Source organism: Ascaphus truei, chromosome 7, assembly GCF_040206685.1.
Source record: "Ascaphus truei isolate aAscTru1 chromosome 7, aAscTru1.hap1, whole genome shotgun sequence".
NCBI lineage: Eukaryota > Metazoa > Chordata > Amphibia > Anura > Ascaphidae > Ascaphus > Ascaphus truei.
Genome location: NC_134489.1, coordinates 41,417,758 through 41,440,482, shown reverse-complemented (window position 1 = coordinate 41,440,482; position 22,725 = coordinate 41,417,758). Strand labels below are relative to the sequence as shown.

Below are 22,725 nucleotides of genomic sequence, written 5' to 3'. Positions count from 1 at the left end.
GCGCCCGCTCTCTCTCTCTCTCTCCCCCCCCTCTGCTTCCGGCTCGACTACCGTTTGTTCACCCCCTTTTCACTGCTCCACTTAAACCTTTGTGCTTGCCAGCACCCCTTCCCTCGCCTGCTCATGCTCCCCCCGCCTCCTCCCCTCCCCCGGCTTTGTACCTCCCAGGGTTTGGCTGCCAAAACCTTTTTGATTTGTAAAATCTGTCATGGCAAGTACTTTAAACTATTGGGTGAGGGCAGCATAGCTCAGGGGCGGGCAACTCCAATCCTCAAGTGCCACAAACAGGTCAGATTTTCATGATATCCCTGCTTCAACACAGATGGCTTAATCAGAGTCTCAGTCGAAGGCAGCCTCTGAGCCACCTGTGCTGAAGCAGGGATATCCTTAAAACCCTGACCTGTTGGTGGCCCTTGAGGCCGGAAGTTGGCCGCCCCTGGTATAGAGTGTAATGTAATCCCTGCCTCCCAGATGTGTTGGTGCTGCTCCCCATTAATAGATGCCAGTGTTAGTGAGATCTCGAGGCTGAGCGAGACTCCTCCTTCCTCCTGTGTGTTTGTATATAAACATGATGGTTATTGCAGTGGTCCTTACACACACAGAACTAGTGGGACATTTTTACAAATAAGGGGGGTGCAAACAGTAAAAGTTCTCTATAAAGGGGAAGAAAATCCCAGTGAACACATTCTGGGCAGATGGACGTTTCAAGCCGTGGCCTCCCGAATGCGCTGGGGACGCCACGTCCAACACTGCATGCGTTTTTAAGGTGTAGTTCTAATCCAGGAGCGGCCAACTCCCAGTCCTCAAGTGCCACCAACAGGTCAGGTTTTCACAATATCCCTGTTTCTGCACAGTTAGGCCTCGTTCAGGGTGCCAGAGGCAGGAGTTGGAGGAAGGGCGTTCGCGAGGGCGGGCGGCAGTCTGCTGGGCGATGTGTGTTCATCCTCCCAGCAGACTTTTTCAGGAGTTGGGGAGGGGGCGGGGCTACAGACGTGGGGTTAGAGATCCAAGTTGCAGAATTGAAATCATTCTCAAGAATGATTTCATTGGCTGCCGAGGTCCCAGTGACGCTGCTGCAGCTTCAAAAAACTAATTTTTTGTTTATTGAAACTAGCCAGCGTCAACTCCGTACTTCGGAGACAGGGCAGCTGCTACCCTGACAACCACAGTTCACTCTAAATACATTGTATCCCACGGCCGCACGCACGTCAGCACGCCCGCCCTCCGAAGCCTGCACCCTGAACGAGGCCTTATGGTGCAGTTAATCGCTGAGCCACCCATGCTGAAGCAGGGATATGCTGAAAATCTGACCCGTTGTTGGCCCTTGAGGATTGGAGTAGTCCGCCCGTGTACTAAAGCGGTGTTAGTGTGATCTGCATGACTTGCTTATCATTTATTTTTAAATATTTTCTTTAAAATGATCCATTGCCCTTTTTATTTGAGTTGTCTTTGATTTTTTTTTACATGTGTGCATTAAGCTCTTAGCCACGGTTTCAGGGTCCCCCCTCCCCCCCGGTCCCTGCCTCCCTCCCCCCTCCACTCACTCGCACACATCGCCCCCCATAAAACACTTGCTGTGCTCTTTCCCCACAGGTGTGTCGGTCACCTCGAGTAACACCGGAGTACCCGATATTTCTGGGTCTGTCTATTCGAAGACGCAGGTACATGTGCAACACCTGGGCGGGTGATCACAGGAGGCAGAGGAGCTTCTGATGGAGTGTGGGGGAGAGGGAAAGAGAGGGGCGGGGTGCTTTGCGTGTGCGTGATTGGGAAACCATTGATGTGTGTGCGTATGTTGTATGTCTTGTTTGTTCCCAATGCGTTCCATCCCATCTTCATTCTCCTGTTGATGTCATTCAAAAGGTTCCCACCCATTGTTACTTGTCGGTCAAGGTAGACATGGTCTTCAACGACTTCTAGTTCTCTAACATTTATTTTGATCGGTGCAGAGGTGACACATTGGTTGAACATCACTTTGGTCTTGCTGAGGTTCATATGATGGCCGTCTTTCTTGCTTCGGCGAGTTCTCAGATTTGTTGCTGGAGGTATTTTGAGCTTGTGGCAAAAATAAGTCATCTGCCAAGCAGTAGGTGACCCCAGTATTCACCATTGATTTTGATTCCTTTTTCTTCCCAGTGCAATGTCTTGAACCAGTGACTGAATTACTGTGGGTGCTCCTGGTTCAGATGAACCAGGCACCCATTGTCCCACCCGCCAGAACAGCGCTCCAGTGGTTTTTCTTCAGTACCCCCTACCTGTGGAAGCAGGGAATCGGGGGTCTTACCTGACCAGTGCCGGATGGAGCCCACCCAATCGGTCCTAACATGGATGTAGGCCATGTGGGAATTTGGGCTTAACGTCCGCAATCCCCGCCTGGGTAGGCTCCCTCCGCAGTGCCGGGTAAAGCCTTGCTCCAAAGATACCGCCTGGAGGGGGGGTGGTAAACCTACACAGGGACCCACCTGTCATTAGTTCTGCTCCTGTCTAGAACAATTCAAGTGCTTCCGTAAAAAGCTTTGGTGACACTGTGTCTCCCTGCTGCACTCTCTTGCTGATCCTGGTGACATGGTGTCTCCCTGCAGCGCTCCCTTGCTGATCCTGGTGAGATGGTGTCTCCCTGCAGCGCTCCCTTGCTGATCCTGGTGACATGGTGTCTCCCTGCAGCGCTCCCTTGCTGATCCTGGTGAGACGGTGTCTCCCTGCAGCGCTCCCTTGCTGATCCTGGTGATATGGTGTCTCCCTGCAGCGCTCCCTCGATGATCCTTATTTTTCCTATATCTTCATGTTCTCTAATGCTTCATATGGCATTCTCTTGAATGTTCTTTATAATATCCATGTACACTTCAACATTTTATCTTCGTGCATCTAGGACCGTGGAGGTATAGACAGAATCAAAGCCTAAATCCTAAGCGAAGTGGCCGATCGTATTCATTACTTGGGGAAATCACTTGTACGTCTTTGATGCGGTACATTTTGTATACACTGAAAAGTCTGTAGTTCTTGCAGTCTTTGTCTCCTTCCTTGTGGATGAAGATTCCTATGGTATTACTCCATTGCCCTGGGATTTTCCTGTTCTTAAAGCAGCATGTATAGTGTTTTGCAAATATATATATTTTTTTCTTCTTCCCCGGCTTTCAAGATTTCAGTGTTTATTCCATCTTCCGGGAGCCTTCCCGTTCTTCATGGATTGTATTCCTTTTGCCACTTCTGGAAGGACACATGGTGATCTGTCGTTTCTTCTAGCTTGCCCTCTCCATTAGGCCCCGTGTTCTGTGTTCGCATACAATGTCTCTGCTGGTAATCGCTATCTGGTACATGTCTGTTGTAGACGTGAGTGACTGATTAAACACGGGAGGACAAATAAAATGCACGGTACTGCTCCTGCCTCTCCCGCTGCTGTTATTGAGGGAGATTAGGTAAGCGCAGGAGAGCGGATCTGGTTTACTTCTGATTATTTATTTATAAAATATTTTACCAGGAAGTAATACATTGAGTTACCTCTCGTTTTCAAGTATGTCCTGGGCACAGAGTTAAGACAAATAACACATGGTTACAAATACAGTTACATAAGTGAACAGGGTATACATTATATACAAGACATTGCATGCACAGTTGAAGAAAATATATATTATGGGCGTATGAAACAGTTACAGACCAGATTCAAATGTGAGACAGCCTTAGATTTGAAAGAACTTAAACTGGTGGTGGATGCGAGAGTCTCTAGTAGGTTGTTCCAGTTTTGGGGTGCACGGTAAGAGAAGGAGGAACGGCCGGATACTTTGTTGAGCTTTGGGACCATGAACAGTCTTTTGGAGTCAGATCTCAGATGTTAAGTGCTGCATGTGGTAGGGGTGAGGAGCTTGTTCAGGCAGGCGGGTAGCTTACCCATAAAGAATTTAAAGGCAAGACAGGAAAGGTGAACTTTGCGCCTAGACTCTAGTGATGACCAATCTAGTTTTTTGAGCATTTCGCCGTGATGTGTGTTGTAGTTGCGTTGGAGAACAAAACGACAAATTGAATTGTAGAGGGTGTCAAGTTTGCCAAGGTGGGTTGAGGTGCCGTGCCATATACTATGTCTCCATAGTCCATAATTGGAATTACCATCTGCTGTGCGATACGCTTTCTGACCGGGAGACTTAAGGAGGATTTGTTCCTGTAAAGTACCCCTAGTTTGGCATAGGTCTTGGTTGTCAGGGTATCAATGTGCATCCCGAATGTTAAGTGGGAGTCAAACCATAAGCCCAGGTATTTAAAACTAGTGACAGGTGTTAGGGTGGTGTTAGCGTTGGTTCTAATCTGGAGCTCAGTCGCTGGAAGCTTTAAGAATTTAGTCTTGGTCCCAAATACCATTTTTACAGTCTTGTCAGTGTTTAAAAACAGTTTGTTTTGGGAAATCCAGTTTTTGAGTCTCAAAGTCAGACTGAAGTATGTGTTGAAGGTCAGAGAGGCTATGGCTGTGTGCATATAGGATTGTGTCATCTGCATACATGTGTATTGAGGCTTCCTTACAAGCTGTGGGAAGATCATTCAAGCTGCAGTTCAGGCAATATCCTGCATGTGTGTTTTTTTTTTAATAAATCAGTTCTGTAGTAAGAAAATACTTTTAGCATTTTCTGTTTTTAAAAAAACAACTTTGAAAGACCCATTTTCTTGTATTCTATTTTAACAGCCATTTGCTAAGGCACTGCCCCTTCATGCCCTGGCACACCCCTTTGTCAGCCCTGCCCTCCCTCTAGCACATGTCAGTGCAGGAGTGCTCATGAATATTCATGAGCTTCCACTGACTGACAGAAGCAAATAAAAACATATGCCAGCTCTAATTATGTCACCAAATTTCGCCTATCAATACATGGAGAACGAATTGACCTGCAGCTATACAGTTCTTTAGGTAATTAGAGATTGCACACATGAAACTATTGAAGTAAAAAGATAAATAAAAAATAAAAATAAAAAAGACTGAACTGCAGCTTTAATGAACACTGAGAAGAGAAGGGGCCCCAGAACAGAGCCTTACGGGACACCACAGGTGATATCCAGGGGGTTGGAATTAGAGCCTGAGATGGACACATGTTGGGATTTACCTGATAGGTAGGACTGAAACCAGTTTAAAGCATGCTTCCCTATTCCAGAGCTCTGGAGTTTAAGCAGGATAGCATGATCAACCGTATCAAAAGCCTTTGCAAAATCTAGGCACATTGCACCAGTGAGTTGTCCCCGTTCCATTCCACACTGGATTTCATTGCAAACTTTTAGCAGGGTAGTTACGGTGGAGTGTTTGGGACGAAACCCAGATTGGAATTGGCTAGGGAAATTTGTCTTGGTATAGAAATCGCTTAATTGGGAGTGGACACATTTTTCCATGACTTTGGATAGAATTGGGAGAAGTGAGATTGACCTGTAGTTTGAGACAGTGTTTTTGTCCCCACTTTTGAAGATTGGCACAACTATGGCAGTATTCCAGGTCTTAGGGATATGGCCTGCAGACAGGATAGAGTTGACTATGGAAGCAATTGGTTTGGCAATGGCTGGGGCACCAAGTCGTAGGAACCTAGATTGTAGCAAGTCAGGTCCGCATGGGCTGCTTAGTTTTAGTTTGAGGAGCCTTGTGTAATCTCCTCTTCAGGTACTGGGCCAAATTGAAAATTGTGGGCAGTGTTGGGAGGGGGTGGGGCTATGTGGGTACTCCCAGGATGAGATTCAGGTTTGTGGTTTGGGCTGCGTTTCGCTAATAAGTTAGTGGCACACCCCACAAAGTAATCATTGAAAGCATTTGCAATGTCAGTGGGGTTTGTCAGAGTAATATCCCCCTTAGTGATATTACTTGGTTGTTGATGGTTAGGAGGCTGGAATATATTGTTGATAACCTTCCAGAAGTTAGCTGGGTTTGATGTATTTTGGTGGAGATTGTCAGAGTAATATTGTGCTTTTGCGTGCCTTGTTTGCCTTGTGCACATGTTCCGCATGCATCTGTAGTGATTGAGATCCTTGGTAGTGCCAGTTACTTTGTAGCTTTTCCACAAGGTATCCCTGAGCTGGTAGAGTGCAATAAGGTCAGTTGTAATCCATGGAAGGTGGGCCCCCCGTACCCTTATTTTGCGTAGTGGAGCATGGGTATCGCAGAGTTTTAAGAACTCTGATTGGAAATAGTCGAGCGCAGAATCGGGGTCGGGAATTAAATCGATTCTGTGCCATGGGCACATGATATATTTACTAAAGCCGGGAATTACATGTTTGTTTGTATTTGCAGCCCCTGTGCTGGAGGAGCGCAGAACTCACTGTCTGTTTCTTCCGCCTCACTCAGCAATCTTTCGAGAAGCAGGGATTTCACACTGGTACCCCAGCCACATCCTTCAGCCTGCCATCAGCCCTAGGAAGTGGGGGTCCCCTAAACCCAGCGACGGCCGCAGCTTACCCCCTGGCTCCCTTCATGCACATCCTGGCCCCGCACCAGCAGCCTCACTCCCAGATCCTGCACCACCATCTGCAGCAGGACGCTCAGGTAATCCCCGCATAGCGCTCTGCCTGGGGGGGTGGGGGCACGCACGAGGGGAGGGACAGCTCCGGTAACCCTGCATAGTGCTCTGCCTGGGGGGGAGGGACAGCTCCGGTAACCCTGCATAGCGCTCTGCCTGGGGGGGGGGGGGGGAACTCGGGTAACCTCTGCATGGTGCTCTGCCTTGGGTGGGGGGTACAGCTAGGGTAACCCCCCTGTAGCGCTCTGCCTGGGGGGGAAGAAAAGCCCTGGCAACCATCGCATAGCGCTGTGCCTGGGGGGTGAGGGACAGCTCAGGTAACGCCCCGCATATCGCTCTCCCGGAGGGGGAGAGGGGCAGTTGGGACAGGGTAGTCTTTCTCTTCCCGTTTATAAGCGCGTCACGTGGGGGGCTCCTTGCCGGTCTAGGATGACTTGCCCCTCGCCCCCTTCCTCCCCCCTCGCCCCCTTCCTCCCCCCTCGCCCCCTTCCTCCCCCCTCGCCCCCCTTCCTCCCCCTGTCTCGTTACAAAAGTACAGAAGAAATGCTTCTCCCTGCTCAAGCCTACCTTTTAAACTATGTGCTGCCTGGGAAATGCATACGTAGAAAACATTAAGTACCTAGAAGTACTGAAAAAGAACCCCTATATTGTGCACTATAGACTCATTGTGTTATGAATTATATTTAAAACGTAACTGTTAATAATATACATCTTAAGAGAAAAGGCGCCTAAACAAAATGTGCAACTTAGAACCAGTACTAGGTATGGAATATATATAAACCTGTCTGGTAATAAAACCCTGCCGTTTGGGTGTATCCTCTATACTGGGAAAGCCTAAGAATGTATTACTTGTTTAGGTATTTCCTAACAGTGCAGCAAAAATAATTGTCTGATCATGTCATTTTAGTCACAATCTATTGTAGAGAGTTTTAATCAGACATTGATAATTAAACTTAAGGATAATAGTATCGCTGCATATATTGTGCTTATAATGATGTACATTTAATATCACCATTCAAGCCAGCCCTGTTGTTGTATTGCAACCTTCAAAAACCCAAAAACGGTTAGTCATTAGTACTCATTTAGTTTTTTAGTAGTGCTATTAGCTCCTAATATCACAAACAGATCATTATATAAGCACAATATATGCAGCGATACTATTATCCTTACGTGTAATTATCAATGTCTGATTAAAACTCTCCACAATAGATGGTGACTAATGTAAGATGTATATTATTAAAAGTAACGTTTTAAATATAATTCATAACACAGTGAGTCTATAGTGCGCCGTATAGGGGTTCATTACAAAAGTAACCCACTAACTTTATCCCAAAAAAAAAACAAATGTTAACCCCTTACCCTTAAACCCTAATGCTAACACTAATCTTCACCCCAAACCGCTTACCCTAAACTTAGCCCCTTAATACCTTGACGACGAGTTGGCTGCAGCAAGTTGTCCCTTCCGCTCCCAGCTCAGTATCGGTGTGATTTGGAAGCTGCCAGCGTACGCTGCATAGGGAACAGGATCTGTGCTATTCCTACATATTGGTGTTTATTCTCTCACTGATTCCCGAGATACCGGAGAAGCTGCTGCGGGTACTTCATGGAGATTTGTAACCTCTCCGGCACTTGGGCCGTCTGCCCGCATGCTGCGGGAGATTTAAGCCTCCATTCTGTTTCCCCCGGAAAGTTACGGCAGGGGGTTCCCGGAACTGAAATAACGTAGTTCGGTTCCCGGAGACCCTCTGCTGCCTTTATATGTCAGGGAAAAAAACCAGCAGGTGGAAGCTCTCCCTTAAATACACACTTATTTAATTAAACCACTGAAAATCGATTTTAAGACAACGGTGGGGGTACCGCCGGTGCCGTTTTTAGTGGGGGCCGATCACCGGTTGTGATGGTTTTTATTTTCTTTGTGATGTATTCTTTTTAGATCTTTAATTCAGGGAAATCAAGGATCCAAACATTTCTGGGCCCAATCCCGGTCTCAGCCACTTACTTCCCTTTTGTGTGACCCTATTGAATAGCCCTCCCTGTTTACACACCTGTAACGGAGTGATGTATCTTTGCATCCTCCCCACTTTTCTGCTGTGCACACCAGAGCTGGTACCAGGGTTCCACCCCGGCAGTGGCTGCATGAATAACTGGAGTTTCATGCTTGTGTTTGAAGAGCTGCAACTCCTCACAAACACAAACGCTTTGTTTGAACACACTAGATCTTTACACACACATGGGGAGGCCAACTCCAGTCATCAAGGGCCCTCAACAGGTCAGGTTTTCAGGATATCCCTGCTTCAGCACAGGTGGCTCAATCAGTCCTTTCGCACAGTCTTTGACTGAGCAACTGATTGAGCCACCTGTGCTGAAGCAGGGATATCCTGAAAACCTGACCTGTTTGTGGCCCTTGAGGACTGGTGTTGGCCCCTCGTCTTAACAGATGTCTTTCAGTTGACTTGAAATCGACAAGTGCACTGGTACTTTTTTGCCCGCTGTCGCACTGGTGGCTCGGACCCGTGTCCTCCCGTGCCTAAAAGTCTGTCCCTTTATTTTGCATATCCGGCCACTGGGCACCAGCTGCCATATTTGCAGATTTTGTTACCAGCTGCAGCAGGAGGATCAGGTAAACATGTCCTAGCACTGCCCCTCCCCCCCTGCACATGGGGCGGTCTCCCCGGCCCTGGTGGAAAGCTGTGCACATGCTCACAGAGACCTCCCCGTGCACATATTCTCTCACTGGTTGGTGGCTGTTTTTTGCATATTTTGCCCCTATACCTTCTGATGCCTCTGCATGTGGCTGTAATTCCTTTAATAATTCCTCTGGTTATTTCCCCAATAACAGACTTGGTTAGTTGTGCTAAAGATGCTATGTGGGGATTGTAGTGTGTATTGGAACCAGATCAATGTTTCAGAGTACAGGTCCCACCGTATTCTCTGCTCTCCTATACCACAGTATGATTGGATTAAAGGCAGTGGATCCGATAAGTGATGTACTTGATCTTTGAATACACTGTGAACTCGGATAGTTCCTTCTATTTCCCTTTTTAACGAAGCGATAGAAAAAGATAATAAAAACCCAGGTCAGGTTGTAAGGCTAGCCCTGCTTCAGCACTTGTGCTGAAGCAGGGCTAGCCTTACAACCTGACATGTTTGTGGTCCTTGAGGACGTGTGCGTGTTTGTCTGTCTGTGTGCGTGTCTCTGTCTGTCTGTGCGTGTCTCTGTCTGTCTGTGTGCGTGTCTCTGTCTGTCTGTGTGCGTGTCTGCGTGGCTGTCTATAAACACCCATAAACGATTGCTGTATGGGGAATTCAGCAGGGTATGTACAGCACAGATTATGCATGAAACATATTTCAAATTGAGCACTAATCATGAGATTAAGTATGCCGTGTAAATCCTGGTCTCACACTTAAACAAAGGGTTTACATGCGTTGGTAGGACGTGGCCTAACGGGTGTGGGAGACAATGCCGCACATGCTGACGAGTTTAATCTCCCTCCCACAGAGTGGTGCCGGGCAGCGCAGCCAGGGAGCCTCCATGCCACAGAAGTCTCAGGCCACCAAATCGGCTTACAGCAGCTACAGCTGGGGAACCAACTAGCTCTCCCGCCCCAATGAGGGTGTGGAACAGAGGGCATGACAAGAGCAGCACACGTCAAATCCCCGCCTGTAACAATGGAGAGCTGCGGAGAGCTCCGGGCGGCCGGACCTCCATCCTTCTCGTTATATGTAATATAGAATTTGTATTTTTTTCTCTCCATTTTCTGCAGTCAGATTATGAAATGCTCGCTGTTTTAGGAGAGGGTCGGTTGTTTTTTGTTTTGTTTTTTTCTGTATTTTGTTTTTCTTTCCCTGATTCTCCCACCCCCCCCCCTTCTTACTACTTTTGGCAGAGGTAAGGGGGGGCAGGGGGAAGCCCACCCTCTCCTGTGAGCAGTCTCTGTATACCTAGGAAGGATTGCTATGAACCTGCATTGTATGATGAATTAGTTAACGTGTTTTTGTACTGTGTTCTAAATTTAATGGATAAATGTGTCTTGTATATATAAAAGAAAAACTCCACAGCTGCATTTCTGAATAGCCTCATATTTATTTGTAATCCTGTCGGCTCCTCCCTCGGCCAAGAGCTTCATCTGTAGCAGGAGTGCTCCACCAGGCCTCAAGATGCCCCCAACAGGACAGGTTTTCAGGATATCCCAAGCTCCAGCACAGGTGGCTCAGTTGAAGACTGAGCCACTGACATCTTGAAAACCTGACCTATTTGTGGGTCTCGACTGGAGTTGGCCACCCCTCATCTGTAGGTTATTTAGGTACCGTTTTCATGCTAGAACCTGCAACTCTCACCACGTACATCCTACCTAAAACGGATATTCCCAGAGCAATTCCTGGTCTGTTTTCTGCAGCAGATACGGTAGAAATCCTGTTTACTTTACACTTCATACAGCATGTGGTCAATAATTCACACGCCGCAATTTCACGCATTCCCGGAAGACGGCCTCATACTTTTTGACATATGGGAGGTTCTTTATCAAAGTCTCTTAGCAGACTAACACAACCGCCACCAGGTTTATTGAAGAAAAAAACACCAGAGAATTTAGCATTGTTCTGTTTTCTTTAAGTGGGGATGGGAAACTTCCCTAAACAACCTAATGATTCAGGGTCGGTGGAATTGGCTGTAATCTGTTACATTGTATAAATCCCATATAGACTAGTAACCTCACAACGGTTTTGTGGTTTTTTGTTTATTGCACCAGCACATTCATTTGGGTGGAACTCTGATAAACCAGTAGATGAACAAATGTAACCCCTTCAGTGCCTACAAAGCGAGGGGTTAAACGCCTCCCCTTACCTTCAGTTCTTAAACATTATCACAGTAATTAATTATACTTCCCCGTTAAACCTTTGACTAGAAGAGAATAGACATGCAGCGGAATGGGTCTCGCTGAATACGGTAAACAAGTTAGGCGCCGGGTTCATGTGACAGCGCTTAGGTGAGCAGCTGCTGTTAAATACCACCCACGTGGTACAAGGTGAAGCAATAGGCCGCCATTTTTACCTCTGGCAAATATCCCTTACCAGGGTTTGGGAATGACGGGTGCTCTCCACTTTGCCAAACCGTTCAGATAATAATAATCATCCTACTCGGGAACGCGGGAGATTGAGATAATACACATCGCTTAGTGGCGTTTTACAGCTAAGGGCGGAAGTGGAGGAAGTTTACGACGGGAAAAGGCGCTTTCCGGCAGAGGGGCGGAAGTGAGCGCTGGGGGTTGTGTCGCGCACCTTCCAGCTGTGTCCGTCTCACAAGGGGAGAGAGGGGACACCCCGGTACAGGGACCCGGGGACATGAGCCTGTTTGACCTGTTCAGGAGATTCTTTGAGCCGGCGGGAAGAAGGTGAGATGGTGCACACCTCACACTCACAACAGAGACACACCGCACTCACCCCACACACCACACACACACACACGCAGTAACAGACAGACAGACAGACACATACAGAGTATATGGTTTCACTATGTGTATATTTTTTCGTGTGTGTGTGACACACGTATGTATCTATGCGTACATACATGACAGGCACATATAGTACAAGTGTCCCATACTGCTGGCCACTTTGTCATGTATTTGCCCGTGGGGACCGACACGTTGGGTGTGGGTGTGATACAAGCTTTAATACAGTCTTATCTTTATTGAAGATATAATTTCGGACATAATGTGTCAAACACAAATACAATATGTCTCTGAGGTTTAGCTTTTTATGTCTGTCTCCACTAAGCAAAGAGGATCCAATGGCTTCAACACCCAACAATAGTAAAGAAGTAGGGTCCTTATTCTGTTTGTCCATATTTATTTATTTATTTATTTATAAAATATTTTACCAGGAAGTAATACATTGAGTTACCTCTCGTTTTCAAGTATGTCCTGGGCACAGAGTAAAACAAAATAATACATGGTTACAAATACAGTTACATAAATGAACAAGGTATACATTATATACAAGACATTGCATGCACAGTTAAAGAAAATATATATTATGAGCGTATGAAACAGTTAAGGACCAGATTAAAGTGTGAGACAGCCTTAGGTTTGAAAGAACTTAAGCTGGTGGTGGATATGAGAGTCTCTGGTAGGTTGTTCCAGTTTTGGGGTGTCGAGACAAACTGTGACTGTACTGTAGACTATGAATTTGTATGATGTTCCAAAAAAGCGCATACTCTGTCCGTCCTATATATTGACGACCACATGGACAACTAATACTATACACAACAAATTTGGATAGACAATTGATCCTACCTTGTACTGGATGTATAGACCCATTTGCATGAGAAATAACTTGGTCCATTTTATTAGGGTGCTTGCATGTCAAACATCTTGTTCTCCCACATGAGAAATTGCCATTGCAAAGTTTCCCCAGTTTAGTGTTCTTTTTAATATTTTTTTTTTTTTACTTACTTGGTGCTATCAATGTTTTAACACTACGTGCTTTTTGAAATACTATTGGCATCTTTGAAGGCAATTCTCGACCAATGATTGGGTAATTTAACATAATGGACCAATGTTTATTTAGAATTAATTTAATTTTCCAAGCTGCATTTTTGAATTGTGTAATGAATACTGGTGATTAAAAGATGGTACTCTCTCCCGTCTCCTGAGTTTTATTTTATTTTTGTCATATTTTTTCTTTTTTGACTTTGCTAAAAGGCTATCGCAGTTTATCTGACCTATTTCTTTATATGTTTTGAGATCATTTTTTTTTTTTTTTTTTTTTTTTTAAATAGCATTTAGCTACAAATTTATCAACCAGGATCTTTCCCTGGACCTGAAAATCATAATCCAGGGGACAATTCCTTCTAATCTGGGAAAACTGGCCCCTGGGAATATTGTCGAGCCATTTTTTGTAATGCTTGCTACTATTATGAAAGTAGCTATTTGTTGCAACCTGTTTAAAATGTGTCTTCGTTTATAATTTTATCATTATCCTCTATTCTAAATTCAAGGTCTAAAAAGACAGCTTTTTCCTTATTTGTCTCATATGTAAAACGTAGTCCCATATCATTTTTGTCAAATGATGACAGAATTTCCTCTTCTCCATCCCAAATTAATAAAAGGTCATCTATGAAACGGCCATAAAACACCAGACCCGCCCCCAGCCGCACATCACCCCATATATGCAGATCCTCCCACAATCCCATGTAGAGGTTAGCGTAACTGGGGGGCGTATCTGCGACCCATGGCTGTTCCACAGATTTGCAAATAATACTGAACTACCTATGTTTGTGTTTTCTCTGGTGCTGGTAATCATTTCTTATGAAATGTTAAAATATATACACACTCTCTCTGTCTCTCTGTCTCTCTCTCTCTCTCTCTCTCTCTCTCATAGATTTGTTTGTGTCAGTTGGTGTGCCGCTGGGAGCGTGACTGTGTCCCACAATAACCGGAGAAGCCCCAACACACATCCAATATGGCTATATGTGTATATATATATATATATATATAATGTGTGTAAATACAACTGTATGCTCATCTGCATGTCTTAGGCAGGTCTGCAACCCCGCCTTTCCCCATTATCACCCAGCACACAGCACTTCCACTGCAGCAAGGGATTCTGGGAAATGACATGCAAATGAGCACACATATATATATCCTACAAAGAGAAAGAAAAGGGGTCCCTATAAAAGCACTCAAGCAAAAATGATTAATACATTGATTTATTAAAAAAACATGATTTACACAAAAATAAGATAACAGTCGCCGAGGTGCCCCTACAACATGAGAACTAACCTAACCATAGAATATAATAACTATTATGTGGTCTGTGAGAACACACATAAACCTAGACTAATAGAATGACCGTCGCGCAGGGGGGCGTGCTGCCCAACATCCAGACCATGCTGCTGCCCAAGAAGAGTGTGTGTGTGTGTGTGTGTGTCTGTGTGTGTCTGTGTGTGTCTGTGTGACACACTGTGTGTCTGTGTGACACACTGTGTGTCTGTGTGTGTCTCACTGTGTGCCGTGCAAGGTGGAGGACAGTGATGTGGGGGGCAGGGGGGGGAGACCACAGCCATGAATGAGGAGGGGTGGGGGCCCGAGCTGTGAATAGGTCTCTCAGCTAGTGTATATATAAATATATATATTTTTTTTAATTATTTTTTTTGCACAAGTACAGGATCATTTAGTTGAATCCTTTGGCCAAAACATTTCAAGCTGCAATAGCATATTGTGCATTCACTCTGCTGTAATAAGTTTATAAATTGGTCCCGTTTGTTATCTTAAATGCTTTTCTAGAGATCCGTTCTTTGGTGGGATGACTCAAGATGATGATGATGACGAGGATGATGATGATTATGATGAAGATGAGAACGTGGGTAACCCATTTGACCGGGTGCCGGCACACAACTTTGGCTTCTCTTTCGGGCCCGGCGCCACTCGCTTCCATGATGCTTTTGGTTTCCAAGAATTGTTCCGCGATTTTAATGAACTTTTTGCCGACTTTGGGGCTATAACTGTGAGAGTGCCAGGTAAGATATCGCTGGGGAAAGGGAGCAGCTTTGGATTAACCTTTTCTGTGCCAGAGGGGCCAGCAACAACTTTGCTCTGGGTAATCGGTGCGCGTTGGTACTAGCACAAAGCGAGTGCCCGTGAGACATGCTGGCCGGACTCGGGACCCCTCTTGGGTTACCAGCCGTAAGGCTGATGCACTTTGCAAGGAAGCTGATACAAGATTGTGCTGGTACAGATGTCCAACAAAGATTTTATTAGCTAACGTTTTGATCCATGAAATTATCTTCAGGGCTCATGGAATATCTGGGACAGTGCGGGGATCTCCTGTGTCTCCCAAAAAACCTTATTATTTTTTTGGCAGCAAACAGTACTTTAACGCAGCAATCCTTCTGAATGCTTTGTTTGTGTTCCTACTATGGTATGAAGATATGGCAGGTACAATAGATTTGTTGTTTTTAGAAAGGAAAGGTATACAGGGATATACCAAATAAGTAAACATGGGAAGGATGTTGATCCAGGGAGTAATTTGATTGCCAATTCTTGGAGTCGGGAAGGAATTTAGTTTCCCCTTTATGAGATATCATTTAAAATTATGTGAGCTTGGGGATTTAATTGCCAGTCAAAGGGACAACAGATGAACCCAGATAAAGTGTGTTTAGCATTCCAGGGGAAGGCATGCATGTATGAATGTCCGGGCTTCTGAGATATCCTGTGGAGATGACTCCAGGATGTATACAGAAGTCCGGAGTTTCAACCAGCTTAAGGGTGAGGTGCCGGTAATTGAATTAAAACCATCTGCCCAGCAAATGGTGAGGTTATCCTGACGAGGGCCAGGCATTCTGTCACTGGGCAAGGGCGTTTGGCCAGGTATGCTAAGCGGGTGAAGTGTGACATTCACGCATGACCCTTAGCCTGCCGTGACGCCTTTTGCCCGGTTGCAAAGACTACTGGCAACCTTGCGATAGGGTAGAATTTGGCTCCCATGCCAAAGATTGGTTGCCCATTGCCCAGATAGGCTTGTGAGGGTATTATAAGCCCGTGCACGCCGTCGGGATGGGGGTTCTCTGCTTTTACATCAGGAAGGATAGCGGGCGGTACCAAGAGACGTTTTCATCATCACCATGGATTTGTACCCCGCTCAGGATTTCGTTAGATCTAAGGATTTGGAAACAAATTCTGCAAGGGCAGAACAAAATTATTTTATTTGGCGAAGATATATTTATAAAATATTTTACCAGGAAGTAATACATTGAGAGTAACCTCTCGTTTTCAAGTATGTCCTGGGCACAGAGTAAAACAAAATAATAAATGGTTACAAATACAGTTACATAAATGAACAAGGTATACATTATATACAAGACAATGCATGCACAGTTAAAGAAAATATATATTATTATTATATAGGGGTGACAAGTTGCGCCCCTAGCCAAAAGACTGCTTCGCGTCTTTTACTGTGTATTAACCCGCTCCTGGGAATTGATACCTAAAGTCTTGATGGTGTGGAATTTCGTTCATGAAGCAATTTATTTTGTTTTTGCCCATCCCAGTAAGTGTGTATTTGTGATAATTTTGTAATTCAAGCTGTGTGTTCTTTATGTAAAGAAATACAAGTGTTAATAAGCTTGGTCTACCGTGACGGTCACAATACCAAATGGAATTGACTCCTGGAAACCATTCCAATCCAAGAACAGGAAGAACTAAGGATATTTATTAGATGAACCCATAACATTTGAGGTCTACATTTAAAAACTGATACCCTTTCTACAAGAGATATATAGGTATTGCACTGTGTATTTTTGTCACAATGGAAGTAGCTTTGGGCATTTTTGTTCTTTGTTGTATACATTTAGCCACGCTCACTAGCACTCCTTTTGACACTTATATATATATATATATATATATATATATCTACAAAAACACAGAAAAAACAGGCGCACTCATAGTGTAAAAAGTATAACAATATATTTATGGAGTCAAGGATTTAAAAATGCACACTCACAAACATAGCTTAATAAAAAGCATTTTTGAGTATAACTCAGCCAGCCAGACGCAGGAACCCGGTAGCAGATGACTTTGGTATAGTGTCCGGTGTAGGTACACTGCAGCAGCCTCTATGGACACCTCCGGAGCCCGGGGAACACGAGGGACGCCGCCTTCCTCTCAATCCTGCGCCACACAGTGAGTACTCAGCTCCAGATACCGCGAGAACTCAGTGACGTCAGTGGATTCGACCGGAAAAAGTTCCCATGTATGCAACGAGTGGACAGCTGAGAGTAATACTTCCAAAAACGCAATAAATTGCTGTAGCAAGCCAGTGAGTGGAAATATAATAAAACTGGGCAGTACACCTCTACACAACACTCTACGCGTTTCGTCTCAGAGACTTCATCAGGAGATGAACTCTCAGCTGTCCACTCGTTGCATACATGGGAACTTTTTCCGGTCGAATCCACTGACGTCACTGAGTTCTCGCGGTATCTGGAGCTGAGTGCTCACTGTGTGACGCAGGATTGAGAGGAAGGCGGCGTCCCTCGTGTTCCCCGGGCTCCGGAGGTATCCATAGAGGCTGCTGCAGTGTACCTACACCGGACACTATACCAAAGTCATCTGCTACCGGGTTCCTGCGTCTGGCTGGCTGAGTTTTACTCAAAAATGCTTTTTATTAAGCTATGTTTGTGAGTGTGCATTTTTAATCCTTTACTCCATAAATATTGTTATACCTTTTACGCTATGAGTGCGCCTGTTTTTTCTGTGTTTTTATAGATATCTTCAAGGAAGTGGTGTTCTCTTCAATCGGGCTGCAGAGACTCTTTTGGATAGCAATTGGAGCATTTTTTAGGATTTGTATATTTTTTATTATATATTTTTTCTGGACTTTTCATCTGTTATTTTTATATGTTTGTGTATTGTTTGTACTATGTTTCTCCACCTTGTATAGTATAGGGTTTTTTTCATCATTTATATTCATTTAGTGGTTTAGGTTGGCGCCATTTTTTCTTTTTGTTGTGTTTATATATAAGAATCTGTGTATTTTACCCTGCACTTAAAGTTGAGATTTGAAGTTACAAGTTTTAATATTAAATTGAATAACGGAACATTGAACCATATAGAACTCAAAGAATAAGAAGGCAAATAGCTATTAAATCATAACAAATTGGAACAAGGAAACATGATATAAAAGTACTAGAAGGGGAAATAGATTAATAAGATGCAATTAGAAAGACAAGAGAAACGGTTATAATGTTCATTATTTAAATCTATTGTATAAGGATTGCATGTACAACGACGACGTATTATAAAAATGTTAAAGATATCGTTCCTCTGTATTACACAATGTATAATATGTTTTGTCAAAATATAGATATTTGGGAGGGAACATTTAAAAAAAAAAAAAAAAGGTCTAATACTACAGAACTGATTTATTTAAATATAACCTCACATGTAGAATATTGCTTGGATTACATTTAAAATCCCTGTCTATACCATGGTCGGACACAGCTGGCACCCTTAGGGGGGCTTCCTTTATGCACCCTTTGCACACCCCGGAAATCGGGGGAGAGTGGAATATCATGGAAACGCATCGGATACATCACCGGTTTCATCGAGGTTGCGGGTGGGAAAGTTTTTCGTAGAGCAGCAACACTAGAGTTCATAATCCAGAGACTTCCCAGCTGGATGGGAACTGAGCCCAAGTGCTTATTATCTGTTGACCTTTCCCATGTTTGTCTGTGTTTTGCCCCCACAGAGCTTCCAGGCATTGAGCCCCCATCTCCAGTTCCAGAAGGAGCCACATCGCGTTCACCCCGGGACTCCATGCTGAAATATCCTGACTCCTACCTCCCCAGAGAACACTCCCAGGACAGACCTAGGCTTCCTGGGACAACGCCCTGGGGGAAATTCCACTGGGTGCGTTTAAGCCACCGCAGGGGGCGTGCCGCTGGCGTCTGGGTTAGAATCATATAAACCACATGGAGTATTTGTATTAAGCGAAAAGATGCAGTAACCCCTTTGGTGCTGGAGGTCACAATGCAAAAGTGTGTGCGTGATTTGCAGTCCTGCGCAGGGTTATTATTATAGAGGCACGTTCTGTGATGGTCCTGGGACATGCAGGGCCGGAGCGAGTCAGGAGTCTTTCTATATAGTCAGTATGTATCCCATACTGTGTCTTAACAGCAGGAAGACCATGCCGGGAGCATCTCTCAGAGTAACGTGCGGCAGGACAAAGGTACAGTACCGAGCTGTGTGGCGACCTCATCACTGACCGCTACATTATACCCTGGCAGGGTAATCATGGGCAAGACCAGATTCTCTCTGTGCTTTTCGGTCTCTGCCCCTCTGTCCGGTCTCTTTATCTCTCTCACTCTTTATTGTTCTGTATTGTCCCTCTGTCAGTCTCTGTCCCGGTCTCCTTGTCTCTCTGTATTGTCCCTCTGTCAGTCTCTGTCCCGGTCTCCTTGTCTCTCTGTATTGTCCCTCTGTCAGTCTCTATCCCGGTCTCCTTGTCTCCCTGTAATGTCCCTCTGTCAGTCTCTGTCCCGGTCTCCTTGTCTCTCTGTATTGTCCCTCTGTCAATCTCTGTCCCGGTCTCCTTGTCTCTCTGTATTGTCCCTCTGTCAGTCTCTATCCCGGTCTCCTTGTCTCCCTGTAATGTCCCTCTGTCAGTCTCTGTCAGTCTCTATCCCGGTCTCCTTGTCTCTTTCACTCTGTATTCCGTTTTCTGCCTCTGTCAGGCTGTCTTTCTGTAGATCCATCAATTATTTAGTGTTTCTGGTCTGTCTTCCTTCCCTATTAGTGTATCTATCAGTCTGTCTGTGCGTTATTGTTCAATGGGGGATTGTTCATTAAACTGCGATAGTGCCGATCGGGACACACTCGCAAGTAAACGCCTACTGATTTTAATAGGAACTTCTCTGTGCCCTAATCAGCACTATCCTAGTTTAATGATTAAACCCCCAGTGTGTCTTTTCAGCCAGTCTGTCTCATTTTCTATCCATCTGTCTCTAACAGTCTCTACCTTCCTGGTTATTCTCGCATCCGTCTCTGTTTTTCATTCTGGTTTCCTGGTCGGTTGGTCTGTCTGTGTCTGTCTGTCTGTGTCTCATTGGTCTCTCAGTTGTATCTTCGTCAGTCTGTCTCACACACCGCTGTCCCTGTCTCTTTAGACTTGGACGCTGAGGTTTCCTCTCGGGGTTTGGACACCATTCTGAGACCGTCCGAACCGAAACCTTCATCCTATTTCCAGAGTGTCTCGGTCAGCAGGGTGACTAGACCTGATGGGGTGAGTCCTGCAGGTTACAGCATGCTGGCAAACTTCCAGCAAGAGTTTCACATAGACCCGACGAAACCGACACACAGAGCACGGGACGGGGAAGATATGAAGATACACGCGTGTGTCAGCGTCTGTGTGTGGTGCAACGCTTTCCTTTTTTTTATGCATGGAAGCATGTTCTGGCATGTTGGGTTTGTTGGTATTTTTATTCTGTGTGTTCACTCAAAGCTGTGTGTGTATGTGTGAGTGTACTCTTATCTATATGTGTAAATGTGTGTGTGCACTAGCTGTGCGAGGCATTATGTGTGCACGCTCCTGTCTGTGAGTCGTGTGTGTTTGTGTGTGCACGCCCTCGTGGCTGTACCTGTGTGATTGTGTGTGCTCCTGGTTGTGCTGTGTGCTGTTGCTGTGTGTGTGTGTGCACGCTCCTGACTTTGCTCCTGTCACTATACGTGCCCTCTTGGCTGTGCGTATGTCGTGTATGCGTGTGCTCTTGGCTGTGCACTTGTGTTTGCGCTCCTGACTGTGTATGTGTGATCCTGGATGAACACGTGTCGTGTATGTATGTGTCGTTTGTGTGTGCACTGCTGGCTGTGTGCCTGTGATTTCGTGTGCATGTGCTTCTGACAGTACGCGTGTGACTGCGTGTGCACTCCTGGCGTGTGCTGATGGAAGGAGCTGAGTTTACCCGTTGCCTCTTCCCACAGACAGTGGAGGAGAGACGATCTGTGCGGGACAGCCAAGGTCACACAACGTCCACTGTGACCCTCAAGAGAGGGGAGCAGATCCTCAGCAGCACAACTCAGGACCCACCAGAGGGGACACGTGACGGTGAGTGCGCACATGGGACCACGTGATGGTGAACGTGCACATAACACGTGACAGTGAACGCGCACATGGGAACACGTGATGTTGAGCGCCAACATGGGACCACATGACAGGGAGCACACATGGGACCACGTGAGGGAGAACGCGCACATGGGACCACGTGACGGTGAGCGCATACATGGGAACACGTGGAGCTTGCATACGAACACGTGACGTTGAGTGCGCACATGGGAACACTACAGGGTTACTCATTAAACTGCGCTAGATTTGATTAGGGCACTAGTGCACGGAAACTCCCATTGATGTCAGTGAGCGCTTCAGTGCGATAGTGCCTTGATCGGCACTATTGCAGTTTAATGAATAACCCCCTTTGAGTCACATCCGCACGCCAGGGTTACAGCCCCTCCCTACTTTGTACATGTCATTAATAACACGGGAAGGTAATGAAATCGCAAACCATATACAATAAATACCAGTGCACGGCCATCTTTAAAGCTGCCGGGACGGCTTGCCATTTTCCATCTTTTCTTTTTAGCATAATTTACATCACACATTACTAAGTTGACCATTTACCCATCTCTGCTCCTGATAACCCCCTCTATTATGAGCTGAATCCGTCTCCTATTTGATTACAGTATAGGGAGGGCTAGATTTTTGTTGACCCAAGATGTTTGGACACGGTTTTCCTTGTGAGTTTTATGCACACGGAGCCTGCACGGGAAGCGGGTCAGGAAAATGACCCTGAGGAGCTTTCTCAAGGCTGTGTTTGATTTCATGAGAAAAGTGTTCATTCTGAATGCACCAAGCTTCCAGCTTTTGGGTATAGTCCCCGACACCATCAGATTACCCGCCTGCATGCGTGTAGCATAGCTGTTCTGTTCTCTCCCCTCTCTGTGGGATACTGGCTTACGTAGCACCAGAAATGTAATGTCAGTGTTTCACCCTCAGAGGTGGCTGCATCAGCTCTACTGAAGAATGAGTGTAAATAATTTCTGCAATATCTTTGTTGTGCATTTGTGTTATTTATGAAACTCTAACCACATGTACAGCACTTTAAAGGGATTTTGTGCAAGGTATAATACAGGTGAAATAGTGCAAACAGGGGGTCTGTGTATCACACGCACCGGCAAACCCAAGGCTCCGGATCTGGGCTACAGTCAGAGCAGAGTCCAGTTGTAAGTAGAATTCAGCTCGGAAGATCACGCACATGTCTCTCCCACCAGGAGACCGGACCGGCGCCACCCAGGGGAAGATCGGGAGCCCTGTAATGGACTTATCGGACTCGGAGACTGTCCTGAACAGAATCCTGCAGAGATTTTTCTCCCAGAGATAGGAGCTTCCCAGCTGCTCTGCATGAAGCTCACGTATTTGATATGGCTACTTTTGTGTCTGATGTAATAAATAATGTTTCTGTCCAAGCTGTTTCTCGTTTGTGCCGGCAGCTGCCGGAGACATTTATTTGGTAGCTAATGTGCCGCAGAAAAGTGTTCCTCAATAAAAGGAATCCCCAGCAATAAATGGGTGGTGATGTGTCCTGCGTGTTGTGGGATGAACGGCCGCTCTGATAACGTAGGCGGGAATGGTAATTATAGCAACACTCAGGGGAATTTATTGACCTCAATAGAGCTAATAATAATCGGGTTAGATACCAGCCTGG

General features: G+C 45.5%; 2 protein-coding genes across 25 annotated transcripts in view; both read left to right on the top strand.

The window, feature by feature from the left end:
* Positions 1–10,537, top strand: part of UBAP2L (ubiquitin associated protein 2 like) — a 41,529-nt gene extending 30,992 nt beyond the window's left edge. For 16 of the 23 annotated variants that reach the window (XM_075607955.1, XM_075607972.1, XM_075607965.1 and 13 more), the window contains 3 exons: positions 1,594–1,661; positions 6,302–6,499; positions 9,973–10,215. In XM_075607955.1, coding sequence (XP_075464070.1) covers positions 1,594–1,661; positions 6,302–6,499; positions 9,973–10,068 — 362 coding nt within the window. In that variant the 3' untranslated portion in view covers positions 10,069–10,215. Of the gene's footprint in view, positions 1–1,593; positions 1,662–6,301; positions 6,500–9,972 lie in introns of all 23 variants that reach the window. The other 7 variants (XM_075607967.1, XM_075607973.1, XM_075607975.1 and 4 more) reach the window with 5 other exon arrangements.
* A 1,069-nt stretch (positions 10,538–11,606) lies between these two features.
* Positions 11,607–22,486, top strand: HAX1 (HCLS1 associated protein X-1). 2 transcript variants are annotated; one of them, XM_075607978.1, is made up of 7 exons: positions 11,607–11,863; positions 14,756–14,988; positions 18,717–18,877; positions 19,148–19,196; positions 20,134–20,249; positions 20,948–21,071; positions 22,292–22,486. In XM_075607978.1, exons 1-7 carry the CDS (start codon positions 11,814–11,816, stop codon positions 22,399–22,401), a joined length of 843 nt encoding a protein of 280 aa, XP_075464093.1. In that variant the 5' UTR covers positions 11,607–11,813; the 3' UTR covers positions 22,402–22,486. The 2 variants fall into 2 exon arrangements, with proteins under 2 accessions (XP_075464093.1, XP_075464092.1); XM_075607977.1 differs by having other exon boundaries at positions 11,617–11,863; positions 19,145–19,196.
* The last annotated feature ends 239 nt before the right edge of the window (positions 22,487–22,725 follow it).